The 17673-nt window shown below is 36.5% G+C and overlaps 4 protein-coding genes across 5 annotated transcripts; 2 read left to right on the top strand and 2 right to left on the bottom strand.

Annotated features, from left to right (window-relative positions):
• Positions 1–101: 101 nt before the first annotated feature.
• Positions 102–2806, bottom strand: LOC116134660 (ribonuclease P protein subunit p30). 2 transcript variants are annotated; one of them, XM_031420339.1, is made up of 6 exons: positions 2291–2806; positions 2141–2218; positions 1944–2024; positions 1550–1704; positions 845–1465; positions 475–635 (listed from the first exon to the last, which is right to left on the bottom strand). In XM_031420339.1, exons 1-6 carry the CDS (start codon positions 2714–2716, stop codon positions 611–613), a joined length of 1386 nt encoding a protein of 461 aa, XP_031276199.1. In that variant the 5' UTR covers positions 2717–2806; the 3' UTR covers positions 475–610. The 2 variants fall into 2 exon arrangements, with proteins under 2 accessions (XP_031276198.1, XP_031276199.1); XM_031420338.1 differs by having other exon boundaries at positions 102–1465; positions 2291–2805.
• A 4513-nt stretch (positions 2807–7319) lies between these two features.
• On the top strand, positions 7320–8082 carry LOC116134661 (histone H4). Its single transcript, XM_031420340.1, has 2 exons — positions 7320–7478; positions 7567–8082. Exon 2 carries the CDS (start codon positions 7570–7572, stop codon positions 7879–7881), a length of 312 nt encoding a protein of 103 aa, XP_031276200.1. The 5' UTR covers positions 7320–7478; positions 7567–7569; the 3' UTR covers positions 7882–8082.
• Positions 8083–8841: 759 nt separating this feature from the next.
• Positions 8842–14698, bottom strand: LOC116134658 (calcium-transporting ATPase 1, endoplasmic reticulum-type-like). Its single transcript, XM_031420337.1, has 9 exons — positions 14598–14698; positions 12818–14306; positions 12596–12668; positions 12379–12500; positions 11484–11765; positions 10999–11376; positions 10451–10560; positions 9761–9989; positions 8842–9649 (listed from the first exon to the last, which is right to left on the bottom strand). The coding sequence occupies exons 2-9, from the start codon at positions 14228–14230 to the stop codon at positions 9065–9067; spliced, it is 3192 nt and encodes a 1063-aa protein (XP_031276197.1). The 5' UTR covers positions 14231–14306; positions 14598–14698; the 3' UTR covers positions 8842–9064.
• Positions 14699–17214: 2516 nt separating this feature from the next.
• Positions 17215–17673, top strand: LOC116134703. Its single transcript, XM_031420369.1, has one exon. It carries the CDS (start codon positions 17215–17217, stop codon positions 17671–17673), a length of 459 nt encoding a protein of 152 aa, XP_031276229.1.

The raw sequence follows: 17673 nt of genomic DNA, 5'->3' as shown, positions 1-17673 counted from the left end.
AAATCAACCAATCACCAATTAACAAGTACCTGATACAAATTGAGCCAACGTTGTACTAACTTCACTAACAGCTTCTCCATGATTATGCTCTTCCATCTTCACATCCTCCACGGCCTCATAATTTGTAACGGAATGGTCATCTTTAACTCCAATGTCATTACAAGAATCCATGAAAAGAGTTTGATCAGCAACAATTCCAACTGCAGGTTCCCTGATTTGTTCTCCATGACTCAGATCTTCCATTGTGAACTCATCCTGGGCCATATGATTTTCAACTGCAAAGTCATCTTTAATTGTGATCTCACCGGAAGACTCCGGAACCAGGATCTGATCAACAAGAAGTCCATGGTCTCCAGTTTCCCTTGGTTTATCTCCGCCCTGTTGTTCTTCCATTGTCACTTTCTCCAGGTTCGCATGACTCAAAACTGAAGAGTCATCTTTAACTTTTATCTCAATAGAGGACTCCTAAAACAGATTTTGATCAGAGGCAACTTGATCATCTACAGGTTCCCTGAAATGTTCTGTTTCAGTGACATTTTCTAGCAAAGACTCATCATTTAATGCCGAAGATGTATCTTCTTGAGCTTTTATATCTATCTCCATTCTAACTTCACCACTTGAGCCTTTTTGAGAACCTAATTGTGCATCAGAATGTTCTACACTTTTAGATTCTTCATTTTGACCAGCAGGAAAATCAAATGCATTACAAGGAGGGACACCCTCTAAATTAGACACAGCATCTAGCTCAACACATCTAGTCAAGGTCTGACATTTCAAGATTTCTTTTGATAAGACAACATCCACTTCATGACTAGGGATGCAATTTTGTGAATATTGATTGTACCTTTCTGTATTGTTTGCTGCAAATAGTTCATTTGACATATCTGGATTATTCAATTCCTCCATAGTGGTGGTTGTTCGAGTCCCAATATCCTCAGAACTGATTACCATTTCTGCAAAATCACTAGGTAAACCTAACTTCTGTGCTTCTTCACAGCCAAAAGACTGGGGTTTTGGTGGAGCATTATCTAATGAAGCCTGGTCAGTTTCAGGAAGAAGATTAAGCCTTGTCTGCTGTTCAGACACTCCACCAGTTGCAACAGATGTCTCAACTGTCTCAGTAGCGGATAAAATCTCTTTACCACTATCCTTATCCCGTGAATGGGATACAGCCTGAGTTCCAAACATCAAATCCTTTACTTGAAAACCCTGGGATGGCATGCTACTCATAACTGAAGCAAAATCAATGGCTTTCACAGTTTTGGATTCTTTACTTGAGGCAGTGAAAGATTTTGCCAATTCATCTAGCTGCAAATCACCTTCACCACTAGAGATAGGATCCCATTTAAGCCAGTCCCCAGACCAAGGTTCCTTGGAGTCAGTTCGCTCACCAGATGATAGTGCTTCAACTCGAATAGTCTCCTTGAAAAAGTGTTTTTTCCTTATGGCATTAGTTAAAAGAGTCCTGCAAAATATTAGATAACAAATTTCCCAATAAGAAAAATAAACATATGTCTTGTGATGACAAGGTTTATGCAAGTTGTCGTACCTACAATTTTTGGAAACTGCTGCTTTAGCTCGTTCAACAGAAAGCCCAAGCAAAGACGATAAATTTGCCACATCGTATGGTCCCCTAAGTTCATTAACAGAAGGGGCACCACTTGAGAAGATGAGATTCTTTCCTCGAGTCCAATCCACCAGTAACTAGAGACAGCTTATATAGCTCAGAATAAGTTTATACACAACATTATCAAATCCCATTTTTATTAGAACTTTGCATTCAATAATGTTTGTGTTCATATGACGTGATTTTGGCACAATTTATTTACACCTATTTAGTCCAAACCTTATTCAATATCTTCTTTTAGATAATACTCTAATTATAAGGCTTTCAATTAAAAATTCGATATGAAAATATATAAAAAAAAAAAAGAAACTCTCACCTTAGCATTCGATATCATTTGTCTCCTTAATTGAAGGTCAAGGATAAGATCAGAGTACGTGAGTTCGAAATAAACTCCACGCTGTTTATCAAAACGACAGAAACCATTCAGCAAAAGTGTAAAACACACAGACACACACGGCAAAGCAAAAAACAAAACAATAATAATAATGATAATCATCAAGTAACGCATAAAACCTCGATAGCAGCCTTAACCATAGGCTGCTTCAATCTGAACAGCATTCTCTCCGCGAAATTAATCGAAATTATATCCACCTGCATCAATTTTAATAAAAAATATGAATGTCAACATATAATAAGTAATAATAAAATGAGAAATCGGCATACCTCAGCCTTCTCACACGCATGATCAAACGCGTTCTGATTCAAGGGCCGAACAGCGACGATATCGTAGGTTTTTAAAACGGGATTGCCAGAGTTCAGCACCTGGGACTGAGCGTGAGAATCGGCGCAAACGGTGAGGCGCGTGTACTGACGGAAGGGGGAGGCAGGAGGGACGCCGAGAAGGTCACGGTGGAAATTGACGGAGGAGGAGAGAGAGGGAGTGACTTTGAGGAGAGACGAGAGAGAGAGGAGAGAGATAGAGCAACGCTCGTTATCTGACATGACGCCCTTGATCGTACGGTTGTAGGCGATTCCGGAGTATCCGAGCTCCATTGCCTTAATAACGATTTTGACACGTGCGGTTTTGTGAGCGGTGTTATTGGAGGGCGGAGATTCAAGGTAGGGAATGTTAAGGTCGAAGAAACCCATGGTGAGACAAAGAGAGCCCCAGCCTCCGTGTGTGATGGGGTTTTGTAGGGTTTATGCAGCGGCGTTGCAAACGGTGTCGTTTATTTGCTCTAAACTGGCATCGTATGACGTCATTTTCTTTTAGTCTATAAATCGTTCCCAATTTAAAATCTTTCTAACATCTTAATCAATAAAAGAAGAAGGTAAATTTGTTAGCTACTCTTTAATATAATATTATAAGAATAAAATGTATTAATTTTAGGGATTTTATCATTAAATATTACGTTCATAGCATATTATTAAATTGATGTTCAATATTGTATTGACATTATAATATTACAATGCTTCAATTGTTTGAAATTTAGAGTCTTGGGATTTCAATATGTTTTTAAACCCAACCCGCCTCTTGACTTGGTCAAGGGGCCGGTTTTGGGGTTGATCGATCATGTGAGGGGGAGGGTGAGTGGGAAGGGGCACAGGGTGCGAGAAAGTGGTCGATGATTAGGTTAGAGATTTTAAAATAGTGGACAAGGGTCGACTGAATCAGAGAAGGTCCCGGTTCTTGGTCCAACCGGGCCGGGCTGAGTTTTAAAATAGTTATTTTCAATTTTTTTTTTTTTTTTTTTTAAAATATGCCCATAATGTTTGCTCTCAAAATACTAATTGCCCATTTCTAGCATTTGAGAGAACGGACCATTGGTTTTATCGCATTGATGTCCATAATATCATTACAAAATACAAATAACATATAGTTACACTTGTAAGAACTGCATATTCACACCAAACTCGCAACTATAAATGAAAAAGAAAACTCAATTGACATTAGCATATACTCCCTCCTTTTATTTATAATTGACGTTTTAACATTATGCACATTTTTTAATAAAACAATTTTCTCTCTCCTCTTACCAACTCTTCCCTATGAAATTGCAGATGAAAAAAATTTGGTTTTCCACTATATACAAGTGTGAAAGTATTATTAAATTTAATATCTATATGTTGTGTCATTTTCTCTGTCCTACTAAATGATAGTCTTCGGCTTTACACTACTAAATGATATAAGCAGGTTGGGATACCAAGAATTCCAAATACCCAGTCTGTAATCACTTGATCTATGACGTATTCTTCCTAGAGTTGTTCTTTACCTGTGTTTGAGAGAGAGAGAGAGAGAGAGGAGATGAGGGCTAGAGAAAAAATGGAAGAGAGGAGACAAGGGCAAACTTGAGAAAGAGAAAAATAATTGAGTTGGTCAAACATCTTTTATTTTGAAAAAAGATAATAGCTTTAAAATGATTATTATAAAGAAACGGAGGGGGCATATTTTTAAGTAAAGTAATAACATGTAGTTACACTTCAAATTCAATTAGTACTTGACACGTTTTCTTAAGTAAATAAACTAAACAAACAAATGAAAGCTTTGAAATTCAATCATTTAGGTGCGTTTGGTTTAATATTTATATCCCAATTCTTAAAATATTTGTTTGTTTAATTATTTAAGAAATACTATTATATTTTTTTAATTACTTTTAAACCTCTTAAGTTTATTAATTTTATTAAATACCTCAAAAAAAATTTAAAAATTAACAAAAACACCCCTACCCACCTATAGTTGCCAGATTCCTGAAACCACTGTCAGTGGTAGTTGAAATCTGTCACAATGACCTACAAACAATCTGAACTTGTCGATAATTCACCGATATGGCCTTTTCCGGTCAGATCTACAGTGGATCTGGCTAGAAAATGCCAGATCTGGCCATTGGTGACGACCAAAGATATGGTCGTCCCGGAAAATGCCAGAATTGGCCATCGGCGACGACCAAAGATATGGCCGACGGTCAACAACGGCCGTCGCTGATGGCAAAATCTGGCCTTTTGCGGTCGTTGACAGCCAGATCCCGATCGGTCTGCGTCGTAATGCCAGATTCCAGCGGTGGTGGTCGGAATCTGGCACTGTGTGTGGGTGGGGGTATTTTTATCATTTTATAAAAATTTTATATATTGGAGTGTTTAGTTAAATTAGCAAACCTATGGGTCTTTTTTTTTTGTAAATTTTGAAATTTTACCTTGTAATAATCACCATATTCAACTATCCAATACTATCTGCAAAATCTAATTTAAAATAATAAACTAAACACACCTTAGAGATTATCTACAAATAAGGAGGGAATATTCTTAAATTTAGCAAAATTTTAAGAGAATCATGCTTTTTTTTTTTTTTAAAGGACAGTATTATAAGAATAACACTGACTAATCTACAGATTTATTTATATTTTATGACTAATTTATCCTTAAATGTTCTTTGAATCCTTCAATTAAATACTAAAAATTTGGAGGGATTTAAGTTTACCTTCAGTTTGGGTTTGGGATCTTACACTTTAAATCACCAAATCAACAGGCGCCAACTAGTCCCGCGCAGTTTCTACCTCCCTCTGCAAAAATCAAATCAAAATTCCAGAAAACAAACACAAAACCGAACTCCCTCCACGTCACCGATNCGACGGTTCTTTGAAATTTGGAACCAGAACCGGAACCGATGGTTCTGGTTCTGGGTGTCTTGTAAAATTTATGACCCCCAAAAGTTTTTAAAATAACAAAAAAACCCTTAAAAACTTACAAATACCCCCCACCTGGCATTTGTTAACAAAAATAAAATTACAAACTTCATTACTTTATAGAGGTAGATTCTCAAAAGTCAAACCAACTTACTTTAAATGTTATAAAATATAAATATAAATGTATTCACATTACTTTTTCTACAAAAGTTTTTATTAGCCCCCTTAATATTTAATTTAATTTTATATTAGTCTCGGTTTCTGGTTCTGGTTCCGGTTCCAGTTCCTAACTGTAGGAACCAGAACCAAAATTGTATAGTAACAGTTCCAAAAATTTAGAACCGGAACCTACCCATTGACGATTGGTTCTGGGTAAGAACTAGAACCAAACCTAGAGTACTCACCGATTCTGGTTCTTTTGAACACCCCTACTGGCATATACTCCCTCCTTTTATTTGTAATTGACGTTTTAATGTTATGCATATTTTTTAATAAAATAATTTTCTCTCTCCTCTTACTAACTCCTCCCTCACAAATTACAGATGAAAAAATTTGGTTTTCCCTCTATATTCAAGTGTGAAAGTATTATTGAATTTAATATCTATATTTTATGTCATTTTCTCTATCCTACTAAATGATCTTTGGAGTCTTCGGGTTTACACTACTAAATGATATAAGCAGGTTGAGATACCAAGAATTCCAAATACCCAATCTCTGATCACTTGATCTATGACGTATTCTTCTTAAAGTTGTTCTTTACCTGTGTTTGAAAGAGAGAGAGAGGAGATGAGGGCTAGAGAAAAAATGGAAGAGAGGAAACAAGGGCAAACTTGAGAAAGAGAAAAATAATTGAATTGGTCAAACGTCTTTTATTTTGGAAAAAGATAATAGCCTTAAAACGATTATTATAAAGAAACTAGGGAGCATATTTTTAAGTAAAGTAATAACATGTAGTTACACTTCAAATTCAATTAGTACTTGACACGTTTTCTTAAGTAAATAAACTAAACGAACAAATGAAAACTCTGAAATTCAGTCATTTAAGGTGCGTTTGGTTTAATATTTCAATCCCTATTTCTAAAATATTTGTTTGTTTAATTATTTAGGAAATACTATTATATTTTTTACTTACTTTTAGACCCCTTAAGTTTATTAATTTCATAATACCCCAGAAAAAAGTTTGAAAATTAACAAAAACACCCTATCCACCCATAGTTGCTATATTCCAGTAAGCACTTTCAGTGGTAGCCAAAATCTGTCACAACGGCCTACAAACGACTGGAACCTGTAGATAATTCATCGATCTAGCCTTTTTCGGTTAGATCTGGCCATCAGTGACGACCAAAGAAATGGCCGTCGTTGACGGCAAGATCTGACATTTTGCGACCGTTGATGGCCAAATCGACACACATCTGACTAGATCCGATCGGTCTGCATCGTAGCGCTAGATTTCGACGGTGGTGGCCAGAATCTGGCTGTGTGGGTGGGTGGGGTATTTTTGTCATTTTACAAAATTTTTATATATTAATGTATTTAGTTAAATTAGTAAATCAAGGGTTTTTTTTTTTGTAGATTTTGAAAATTTACCTCGTAATAATCACTCAATTCAACTATTAAATACTATCTTCAAAATCCTATCCAAAATAATAAATCAAACGCACCCTTAGAGATTATTTACAAATGAGGAGGAGATATTCTTAAATTTAGCAAAATTTTCAGAGAATAATGTTTTTTTTTTTTAAAGGACAGTATTATAAGAATAACACTGATTAATCTACAGATTTATTTATATTTTATGACAAATTTATCCTTAAATGTTCTTTGAATCCTTCAATCAAATACTAAAAATTTGGAGGGATTTAAGTTTACCTTCACTTTGGGTTTGGATCTTACACTTTAAATCACCAAATCAGCAGGCGCCAACTAGTCCCGCGCATTTTCTACCTTCCCTCTGCAAAAATCAAATCAAAATTCCAGAAAACAAACACAAAACCGAACTCCCTCCACGTCACCGATCCGCGTCAAACTCAAGGAAAAAATCTCTACCCTTCATTTCAAACTTATCCACGGTTCCAAACCACTCCTACAACACCACCCCGGATCGAAAACCCAAGACCCCAACACCACACGTTTCTATAAATACTCTTCACTATTTTGTTTCACCCGCAAACCAAGTTACTCATTGTACTCTTTGAATCTTCTCTCTTCTCCTCAACAACTCTCAAGATCAGGTATTCTTATTTTCCTCTCTTGTTCTAATTATTTTTTGCGTTTTGTGAGTCGAAATTCTGAGCTTACTTTTGATTTGTGGGTTTATAGAAAATGTCGGGCCGTGGGAAAGGAGGCAAGGGTTTGGGCAAGGGAGGAGCGAAGCGACACCGTAAGGTTCTCCGAGATAACATTCAGGGTATCACAAAGCCTGCGATTAGGCGTTTGGCTCGCAGGGGTGGAGTGAAGCGTATCAGTGGGTTGATCTATGAGGAAACACGTGGCGTTCTGAAGATATTCTTGGAGAATGTGATCCGTGATGCCGTGACATACACTGAGCACGCCAGGAGGAAGACGGTGACTGCCATGGATGTTGTGTATGCGTTGAAGAGGCAGGGCAGGACTCTCTATGGATTTGGGGGTTAAGTTTTTTAATTTGTTTGTATGTAGAGGGACAAGTCTTGCTGTCAAGAAGCTTATGGTTGTGTTTTCAGAGTTAGGGTTATGTTTTTGTAATTCAATCTTTGAATTGCAAGTGAAATGGTTTCTATTTCTTACTGGAATTTGTTTTCTGTAGAATTGGTGTGGTAATTATGAATCAATGATAGATTTTAGTTCAAGTTTATAGATTGTTTGGATGGTTGATGAGTTAATTATATCTTTCATTCTTGTTATAGTTGCCTAATGTTTTCATGGTTTTCTTTTTGTGGTTGTACATGGCATTTCTGATTTTTGCAAATAAGCATATTTTATTACCAACAGTTTTATTCAATTGCTGAGGAAATCAGTAATATGGGACAACAATCTATTGCAACTATTCTGTCAACAACTTGAGATCGTGTTTCTGCGGTTGTGGAGCTATTCACTTCACTTGACCTATGTCTGGAAATTCGAGATTGTGTTTCTGTAAGTTTGGATTTATTCATTGTACTTTACCAAATTCTGGAAATAAGAGATTGTGTTTCCCAACTTGGGAGCTATTCACTTGAATTGACCAAATGGAAATAAGAGATGGTGTTACTGAAGTTGGGAGCTTCAGCTGTTCACTTAATCGGCCAAATTCTGGAAGCAAGAGATGAATAGAACAGAGATTGTGCTTCTGGATATCAGAGAATTGTCTGACCAAACTATGGAAACGAGGGATTGTGTTTCTGAAGTTGGGGAGCCATTCACTTCACTTGACCAAATTGTGGAAGAAGGTTATGAAATCTACTCACATTACTCTTGTTAAGAAGTTGGGAAATTCAACAATTGAACAAATTCTTGAAGCCAGAGATTCACGTATTCACCATTAAATAATGTTTGGTATAATAGACTCATTAAACATGATAGGCCCTTGGCATCTCAGATTCCAGAACTATATACAAAATGAAAAGATTTGCTTGAGACTTGAAAGATTTGGAAACTTTTAATCGAGGAAAATTATAATGTAAATTGTACTATTACAAATTCTATTTAATCAATCTAATCAAATTTTCTGGGTCCAACATTACCCTTTCCAAATAAACAGGATGAGGGTTAAATATGATGCCCAAAAGTTAAAAAAGTCGATCTCAGTCCAAGTTCGTGGCATTTTCAACGTCTCAGACTAGGATCCTTTATTGGGTACTCACTCCTCCTTGCGTTTTGAAAAGTTGCGAGCATTAGAATATCTTAACCCGCTTGTACACCTCCCAATGAACTTGAGAACTTCATCAATTAGAATCACTGGTAAAGAAACAGTCAAGACCAAGAGCCATTCATTCAGACTGAGAGGAACAATACCAAATACTTGAGCAAGGAATGGCACATAAAGGATCAAAAAGTGTAGGCCAAATGAAATAGACATAGCCAAAAGGAGCCACGGGTTGACCCATGGGGGCATTGTCAACAGGCTTGAGTCCTCAGACAGAGCATTAAGGGAATTGAACATCTCAATTGTGACCAATACAGAGAGGGAGAGAGTGGAGGCTTTGATTTTCCCAGAGTGGAAATACTCACACGGATTCACATCAAATGTGAACTCTTGACTGCCAGCTGTAAAGGGTGACACTGAAAAATTCTGCCAAGAATGGCACTGACCCCAATTAGCAAGCTGAGAGTAGGGCACAAGACTATGGCCATCTCCACTCAGGTCAATGCCCAAGAACGTGTCGTGTGTATACCATATAATGAATACCCCAACAGTTGCTAACCCAACATAGAATCCAATCACCTGAACCAGGATTAGATTATAGTTAGCATCATAGTAAATACTAGCTAATAATACTCAATGTATGTAACATAATGATGTGTTTCTGTTGGGAGATTTAGTTTGTTTTTGTACCAGATATCGGAATAAAATCCAAGGAGTGATCAATGAGTCATCACTTCTTCTGGGGGGCTTCTTCATAATATCCTTATCTGGAGGGTTAAATCCTAAGGCTGTTGCAGGGGGACCATCAGTAACAAGATTTACCCAAAGAAGCTGGACCGGGATCATGCCTTCTGGAATGCCCAAAGCAGCTGTCAAAAATATAGAGGCAACCTCACCAATATTTGATGATATCATGTACCTGCAGTAGAGTTTGGGTGGGTGGAGGAAGAAAGAAAAATTTATTCCATGTTCAAATAGGGGAATATGAAATCTAAACTTGACAAAGGAGAAGACTATAACATTGAAAAAATTCTATTGGATCTCCAGATTTAGTTGGTAAGAGAACGTGGGGATAGGTGAGACACAAGTTGCTGATACAGCAAAAATCCCAGCAATTTCAACATATACACATGTAAAACAAGACAGATGATTCATAACAGTTCATGCTCCAACATTAAGATTGAAGATTAGTTTGAAACCCTTTTGTTTTATACACAATAGCATTTAACTACAAAGCCATCAGTTGGTTACTTGCATACAGGAGAATGCATGCTCGACACATGATATAAAAGGTAGAAAATGGACCTCATTAAACACTTCTCATCGAATATCATTCGTTACCCTCTAATAGAGAACATCACTAAATGGAGAAAAGCTGACCTGATAAAGGCCTTCATATTGTCGTAGATAGATCTGCCTTCACCAACAGCAGCAACTATAGTGCTAAAATTATCATCTGCTAACACCATATCAGAGGCTTCCTTGGCAACCTGAAAAAAGAATGGTAATGTTACTAAAATAGTCTAGTTGAAAGCAGGATTAGGTTAATGATTTACAAGGAAAGGAGGGGAAATGAAAACAAGCAGGATTAGGAAGCTATTGAACTACTATGAAATACAGATATGCTGAAAAGGAAGAATGAATTTGTTGTTGTATCTTATGATGCATGCATTGTGTCAGATTGAATGCTCACACTTATCTCAACAATAGCATTCAAAATATGCATATTAAAACCTGCTCGTTGAGGAAATCAACTTTAAAGACATAATTAGTAATGTTTGAAAGTACAGAAACAAGAAAAACATGACAGAACAAAACTTCACACAAATGCATTAATTGAACAATAAAATCAATCAGGAATATCCGAGTTAATTTTTTTCTTTAAAAAAAAAAAAAAGAAAAAAAACTCTAGAAATGAAGAGAACTACCTCTGTCCCGGTAATGCCCATTGCTATACCTATATCAGCCAACTTCAACGCAGGTGCATCATTCACTCCATCTCCCGTCATTGCAACAACTTCACCATCCTCTTTAAGTAATCTTACTATTTCTTGTTTATGCCTTGGTTCCGCCCTGGAGAACAAAAGCCCTCCACTTTGCCGTAGATGATTTTTCTGATCGGGATGAATCATAAAATCTTTTCCAGTTAGACTTCTTGAACTGATATCTTCGTGAGGTCCAAATACACCGATGTCATGACAAATAGCTTCAGCCGTGTTCTTGTTATCCCCTGTAATGACCATGACACGAATTCCAGCAGTTCTGCAGTCCTCAATTGCTTGACGAACCTCTGGCCGAGGGGGATCCTTCATAATTGAAATTAAATTGATATTAGTCATCAATTTCTACAGAACAGATAGGAGAAGTAATAAAAGTTTACAACAGGAAAACAAAAAGCGAGTAAACAGATTACCTTTAGCCCAACCAAGCCAACAAAAATGAGTCTACTTTCAACTGAAGAATAACGGGCAGGATTAAGCAAAATCTGATGTGCTGGATGATCTTCATCACCATTATATGTTGCAAACTCTGAGAGGTCATCCTTATATGCAAAACCCAGACAGCGTAATGCACTAGTTGACATTTCACGAAGACTGCGTAAAATTTGATCCTTTGAATATTCATCCAATTCAACAACAGAACCATCAAGTAATTGAATGAATGAGCTCCTCTCCAATAAATTTTCAACAGCACCCTGCAAGATTTGAGCAGTAATTGTTAAAGAGAAATAAGGAAGAGAATAGGGAAAAAGCGTAAAACAATCACCAGGGATATTAATGCTAACAAGGGAGTCTTAAAATAGTAAAAAGTAAAAGATCAATAAGTGGAAAACAATAAAATCAGCATAACACCAAATTATATAACATAAACCAACTGCCAGAACATTGATTTAGAAAAAGAGGACCAATTTTTTTGGAGAATTATAGACAAGAAACAATCAGGTGCACCATGGGGGCAGAATCCCCAGTTTGTTATCAACACTTGCAGATTCATCCAGATACCTATGGTCTACATCCCTTTCCAATTGACTTCAAATACAAAATTTTCTATTATCTTTCTTCAGATGAAATCCGGACATAAATACAAAAGTCAAAACAAGGTGCCACAGCATTCCTGTTTTCTAAAAGATAAAATATGGACCAAGTGCAGTGAAATTATGAATAATTCGACAATCATGGTTCATTGTATGCATATTCTCATACGTAAATGTAATTAGGAAAAGAGGATTGAGTTCATATTGCATGAGAAGGCAGCTAATGGTGAGCCTGAGTAGCTGAACCAATAAGAAGCAAGAAGACCGAACGAACCTTCACTAGCAATGACTTTTTCCCCGAGCTGGAATTCACAATTACCCCCATGGATTTCCGATCACGGTCAAACTCAAGAGTTGCAATCCGCTGCTCTAGTTTATTCCACAGTTGACAACAACCTAACAGGGCGCGAAAAGTAGAATAAAAACAAGTTTAGAGCATACAAAAACACCATAAAAAGAAAAGAATAAAAGATTGAGATGAGGTAACATACGTAGAACATCCTTCAGACTTGAAGATGAACCATCATTTAATCCCTCAGGGAATCCCATTTTCTCAACCAGTACCTGTAAGTTTAGGCAGAGGAAACGGTGTTAGAATATTAAATTACATTCTGATTACACCCCTGCTTCATGTAAGTTTGGGGTATATTTAACAGATTACATGCCAACTAAAATAACAAAAGAATTCACTTCCAGAAAATTTGTAATTTCACCTTTAATGCTGCCTCAGTGGGCATTCCACTAGCGACATAATGACTGCCAGATTGCTCAACACCAGCATCATTGCAAACAGCAGCAATCTTCGCTATCATTTGAAGATTAGCATCCATTCGTCCTACAGGCCAGTTGTTTATTTTTCCATTAAAAGGATTGAAGGTAGTACCTTCCACCTCAAAAGATCGGAGAGTGCCAGCCTTAGAACCCATAGCAACAAGCTCTGTCACAGACATCTGATTGGTAGTCAAGGTGCCTGTTTTATCAGAACAGATCACAGTAGTACAACCAAGAGTCTCAACACTAGGCAACTTCCTGACAAGGGCATTCTTTTGGGCCATCTTTCGAGTGCCCAGTGCCAAACATGTTGTGATAACTGCTGGGAGACCTTCTGGAATGGCAGCTACTGCCAGTGCCACAGCAATCTCAAAATAATACGTGCACTTCTCAAATGAGAACTTAAAATTTCTAGGCCAACCATCAACATACTCCCAACTAAGAAAATAGTTCAAATTCATAAGCCAAACCAAGGCACAGATCAGTCCAATTATCATTGTCAGAACCTCTCCAAACTCATTCAACTTTTTCTTCAATGGGGTATCTTCCTCACTCTGTGAGGCTTCATGGATTTGCAAATGCACCTGACCTATCTCCGTGCCCATACCCGTCTGTGTAACCAAGCAAATACAATTCCCATTCACCACAGTTGTTCCGGCAAAAACCATACACTTCTTCCCTTGAATATCAGAATTCTCCGGCACAACCTTAACAGTCTTGCTCACAGCTTCACTCTCTCCAGTCAATGACCCCTGCTCAACCCTGAAAGTAGAGCTTACCAAACTCAAAACCCGCATATCTGCTGGGACCTTATCTCCAACCCTCAACTCCACAATATCACCAGGAACAAGTTCTTTAGCAGGCAAATTTGAAATTCGCTTCCCTTCACGAATCACAGTTGCGTGCTCTGATTGAATTTCTTTCAAAGCCTCTAATGCTTTCTCAGCATTACTCTCTTGCCAAACACCCACAATTGCATTCACAATCAATATCAAGAAAATTACCAAAGGCTCCACAAATGCTGTAATACCCATCTCACCTCCTTCATCTCCATCGACCCAAGCTAACACAAATGATACAATAGCGGCAACTAACAAAATCCTAACTAAAGTATCATTAAATTGTTCTAAAATCAACTGAAAGGTTGATGTACCCTCGTGTTTCTCTAATTCATTATACCCAAATTTCTCTCGCTGCTTCTCAACTTGTGCAATTGACAGCCCATATTCGCGAGTTACTCCATAATACTCTTCACATTCTTTAACATCCCTAGCCCAAGCTGGAAAATCGTCTTGAATTGGCGATTTTCTATCAGTATTTTCCCTTTTACCATAATCTTGGCTCCCTTTTCCCATTGACTACCAATATCAGCGCTAGAAATCCAGCTCTGTAATAAATTTAACCAAAACCAAACACTTTGCACACTTTTACCTGAAATTAATAACACCGAAACAAAAATCACGATCTCATCACCCAAACTTACAAGCATTAACATCAAAACAATGACAGAACAAAAATTACAAGTACCAATAATCACTAATTACAGTTTCTCTCATGAACAGTTGAATTACCATACTAAATCAGAAAAACTCCCATATCTTTCCCTTGGCCAAACAGAAAAACAAAAGATAAAAAAAAAAATTACCAAGTAATAATAAACTGATTGCTCTATTAAACAATTAAATGAAAATTAAAAATTTAGGGTTGGGATTTAAGTCTTACCAGATAAATAGAGAGAAAACGTTTTGGCAACTGTGTCTCTCTGAAAGAAACCAATCGAGATCTAGCGAATATAAAGAGCGAGCTATTCAAAGGCTTTAAGCAAAGAGTTTGTTTTTAAGTGTGATAGTGGTCATAGAAGAATCCAGATTCCAGGTGGGAAAACCCAATGGGAAAAAGCCACGTCAGTAAAGTATGTGGCTACACATAAAGTGATCGCATGTGCTGGTGTTCTTTGTTCACAGTTTTCTTACGTGGCATCCACCCCGTAGACTCCTTTATTCAATGAGTTTTGTGGCTGCAGCACTAGATCTCTATTCATGGAAATTAATTTGATAATTATTAATTAATTATGCCTTTGTATAAAAAAAATGTAGTAAATGGATATTTTGTCAATTTAAATTTCTATATTTCAATAACGTAATATTATACTTACTAATTTTTTTTTTATAAATATAATATATCAATTTGTAATGGATCCATTTGATCAAATACAAATTAATAAATTACGAGCTACACGACTAGTTTTCGAAAAGCACATTTATTGAGCATCATTTTACCATATTCATATTTGGTAATTGGGAATATTAGTGACACAAGCAGCAGCAGTTACTGACACAGTCTTCACCTAATACCTTGGTGGCATCACCATCAATTTTCAGTTTGTTTGGAGGAATTAATCGGGGCCATTGGAATGAAAGTTGATCAGAGGATGGTGTCAGCTTGTTAGGTTGTCAAGAAACTGGAACTTGTAAGTGGTGATCAAAATTTGTTCATGGTTTAGACATGACCAAGTAACAACTGAACGGATGGAGGTGGAGCCCAGTTTTTTCTTATTCACATCACGACGGGATCATCTTAACTTATAAGAAAGGATGTTGTTCTGTTCTGTTACAAACTATTATTTATTTATTTATTTAAATCCAATACTTTGAAATCATCGGATTCGAATTAATTAATTAAATAGAATTAACGGATTAGATTTAGAAGAGAAGACACGTGGTTACAAGGCTGCACCAAACTCAGAGAGTCAAAAGTTTGGAAGCGTTTGGTCTTGGACCAAACTTGGTGGGCCGTGCTCTGGCTTAAAGGTTAGCCCACGAAATGCTTGACTGGACCCAAACAAACTTGTATTAACCACCTAACCCAAATCGTGTTAGGGAAAATGTTTTTTTATCCCCCACAATTTTCTTAATTAAATTTATTGTAAAAATGATTATTATTTTTTAAAAGACTATTATACCCCTATCTAAAATAGAAGATGGAAACTAAAGAGATAAACCTATATTAAATCAAATTTAAAAATGATATTATTATTATTATTATTATTATTATTTTGTTGAATAATGAAAGATTACAAAAGGGTCTGAGTTTTTCCCCAACTATTAATAGGGGTGGTTATTAGGGTTCTTATTCGATCAGCAATGCTTATGTTCTAGAGGATTAGTTGAGATGCGCGTAAGCTGGTCCAGACACCCTCGGTAATTAAAAAAAAATGGGGGACATTTTTTAGGATCGAAGAAACACTATTAATTACTCTTACTAATCTTAGTTAACTTACGGAATTTACCACTCTAGAATACCAAGTCACAAATACAAAAACATGAAGTTAATGAATAGCTTTCTTCCAAAGTCAGAGCCCCGGAAAAAGCCACCTTTCGGTGGATTTCTTGAAACGAAAAGGATCAAATATTTATAAATATATAATTTTGGATCCGTGACGGCCAAACAATCAATTGAAACTGGCTTTTACAAAATGATATAGCTTTGACTCTACATTTTTATCGTTACCTGTTTAGATCAAGATTCTCCTTCTCATACTTACCTAAATCTTAAACAAAAACAAATTAATAGTCTTCTTGATATATAAAACTTTTATAAAGTGTGTCAAAATCACAATGAATTGTGTATTTATGTCGGGTGGGAAGATTAATGGATGGACCAATTCATGATTACCTAATTATAACATAAATTATAAAATTAAACACAATTAATTTATATTAAGTCATTATCAAGAGTGACAAAATTAATGATCACCGCATGCACCCAAAATATAATCAGCGCATGAAACACCAATGGGTTTTTTTGTTAATTAATGTTGGCACACCATACAACAATCATAGATCATTAAGCTTTATCAAGAGTGCCAAAATTAAAAGAACATGTGTTTGATAATAATTGAAAGATTTAATATGAAAAATTAATTTAATAAATACACATTAGATGATAATAACTAGGTGGGTGGTCGAGTGAGACGTTAAAGACTCTAGGGTGTATTATTCGAAAGGTATTGAGTTCGATTCCTTTCGATTGTTAATAGAGATAGTCACTGAAATGAGATTTATCTGGTCGTTAACTTTAGGACTTTAGGATTAGACGATGTGTGAACAAACTGGCCAGAAATGTTTGTGTCATTTTGTATAAAGTGTATTAGTCTAAATTAATGCATGCATGGACCAGCAGAAAAAGTGGTTATATATAATTATTTCACCCTAAATCATTTCATATTATTTCTTCCATTAACATTTAACACCGCCTGAGCATATAAATTCTGATTTACATTCATTCCTATAAATTAGAAGAAGAACATTGCGTAGTCCCCATAATTGAATCTCTAGCAATGGCCGCCTCCTGCATGTCAACTTGCATAAATGACACCATGGTACCTCTCCGGCCTACCTACGTCAGCCTCAACAAGTGGCCGGAATCGGAGGCGGCGTTCGTGAGGTCGGTGAGCGATAATTACGAGCGCCGGGGAGGCCATGCGCATGCTAGAGTTGTTGATAGCATCTCATGCAGGCAAATGTATCTGAGAAGCTACACGTTTACAAGGGAGGAAGAATTAACTGTCCCGGAAAAGATCAGCCAGAAGTGTTTTGGCGGAGTTAAAGAGAAGATGAAGAATAACAGAAGATTGATTAAGAGATCGAGAAAGGGGAAAAAGTACAGTACTAAATACGTTGTTAAAAGGAAGTGTGTGGTGCTTAGGCGAGCTAAAGAGGTATCATGTGCAGCTTTGTTGTCTATATTTCGTAGATTGTTATCTTGCACAGCTAAAGTTGATGTTGCTGATCGTTGA

The sequence above is a fragment of the Pistacia vera genome, unplaced genomic scaffold (assembly GCF_008641045.1).
Source record: "Pistacia vera cultivar Batoury unplaced genomic scaffold, PisVer_v2 Contig290, whole genome shotgun sequence".
Classification (NCBI taxonomy): Eukaryota; Viridiplantae; Streptophyta; class Magnoliopsida; order Sapindales; family Anacardiaceae; genus Pistacia; species Pistacia vera.
The sequence above is the reverse complement of the archived record's forward strand: the minus strand, read 5'-3'. Positions and strand labels throughout refer to the sequence as shown.

What these genes read in the sequence shown, in the direction of transcription:
- LOC116134660 (XM_031420338.1), bottom strand. Translation starts at nt 2,716, where the DNA reads ATGGGTTTCTTCGACCTTAACATTCCCTACCTTGAATCTCCGCCCTCC. An exon ending in TGGTTAAGGCTGCTATCGAG is followed by an intron (nt 2,025 to 2,140) that starts GTTTTATGCGTT and finishes TTTGATAAACAG; the next exon opens with CGTGGAGTTTATTTCGAACT. An exon ending in GCAGTTTCCAAAAATTGTAG is followed by an intron (nt 1,466 to 1,549) that starts GTACGACAACTT and finishes AATATTTTGCAG; the next exon opens with GACTCTTTTAACTAATGCCA.
- LOC116134661 (XM_031420340.1), top strand. Translation starts at nt 7,570, where the DNA reads ATGTCGGGCCGTGGGAAAGGAGGCAAGGGTTTGGGCAAGGGAGGAGCG.
- LOC116134658 (XM_031420337.1), bottom strand. Translation starts at nt 14,230, where the DNA reads ATGGGAAAAGGGAGCCAAGATTATGGTAAAAGGGAAAATACTGATAGA. An exon ending in AAGTCTGAAGGATGTTCTAC is followed by an intron (nt 12,501 to 12,595) that starts GTATGTTACCTC and finishes GCGCCCTGTTAG; the next exon opens with GTTGTTGTCAACTGTGGAAT. An exon ending in AATATGAAGGCCTTTATCAG is followed by an intron (nt 9,990 to 10,450) that starts GTCAGCTTTTCT and finishes ACTCTACTGCAG; the next exon opens with GTACATGATATCATCAAATA.
- LOC116134703 (XM_031420369.1), top strand. Translation starts at nt 17,215, where the DNA reads ATGGCCGCCTCCTGCATGTCAACTTGCATAAATGACACCATGGTACCT.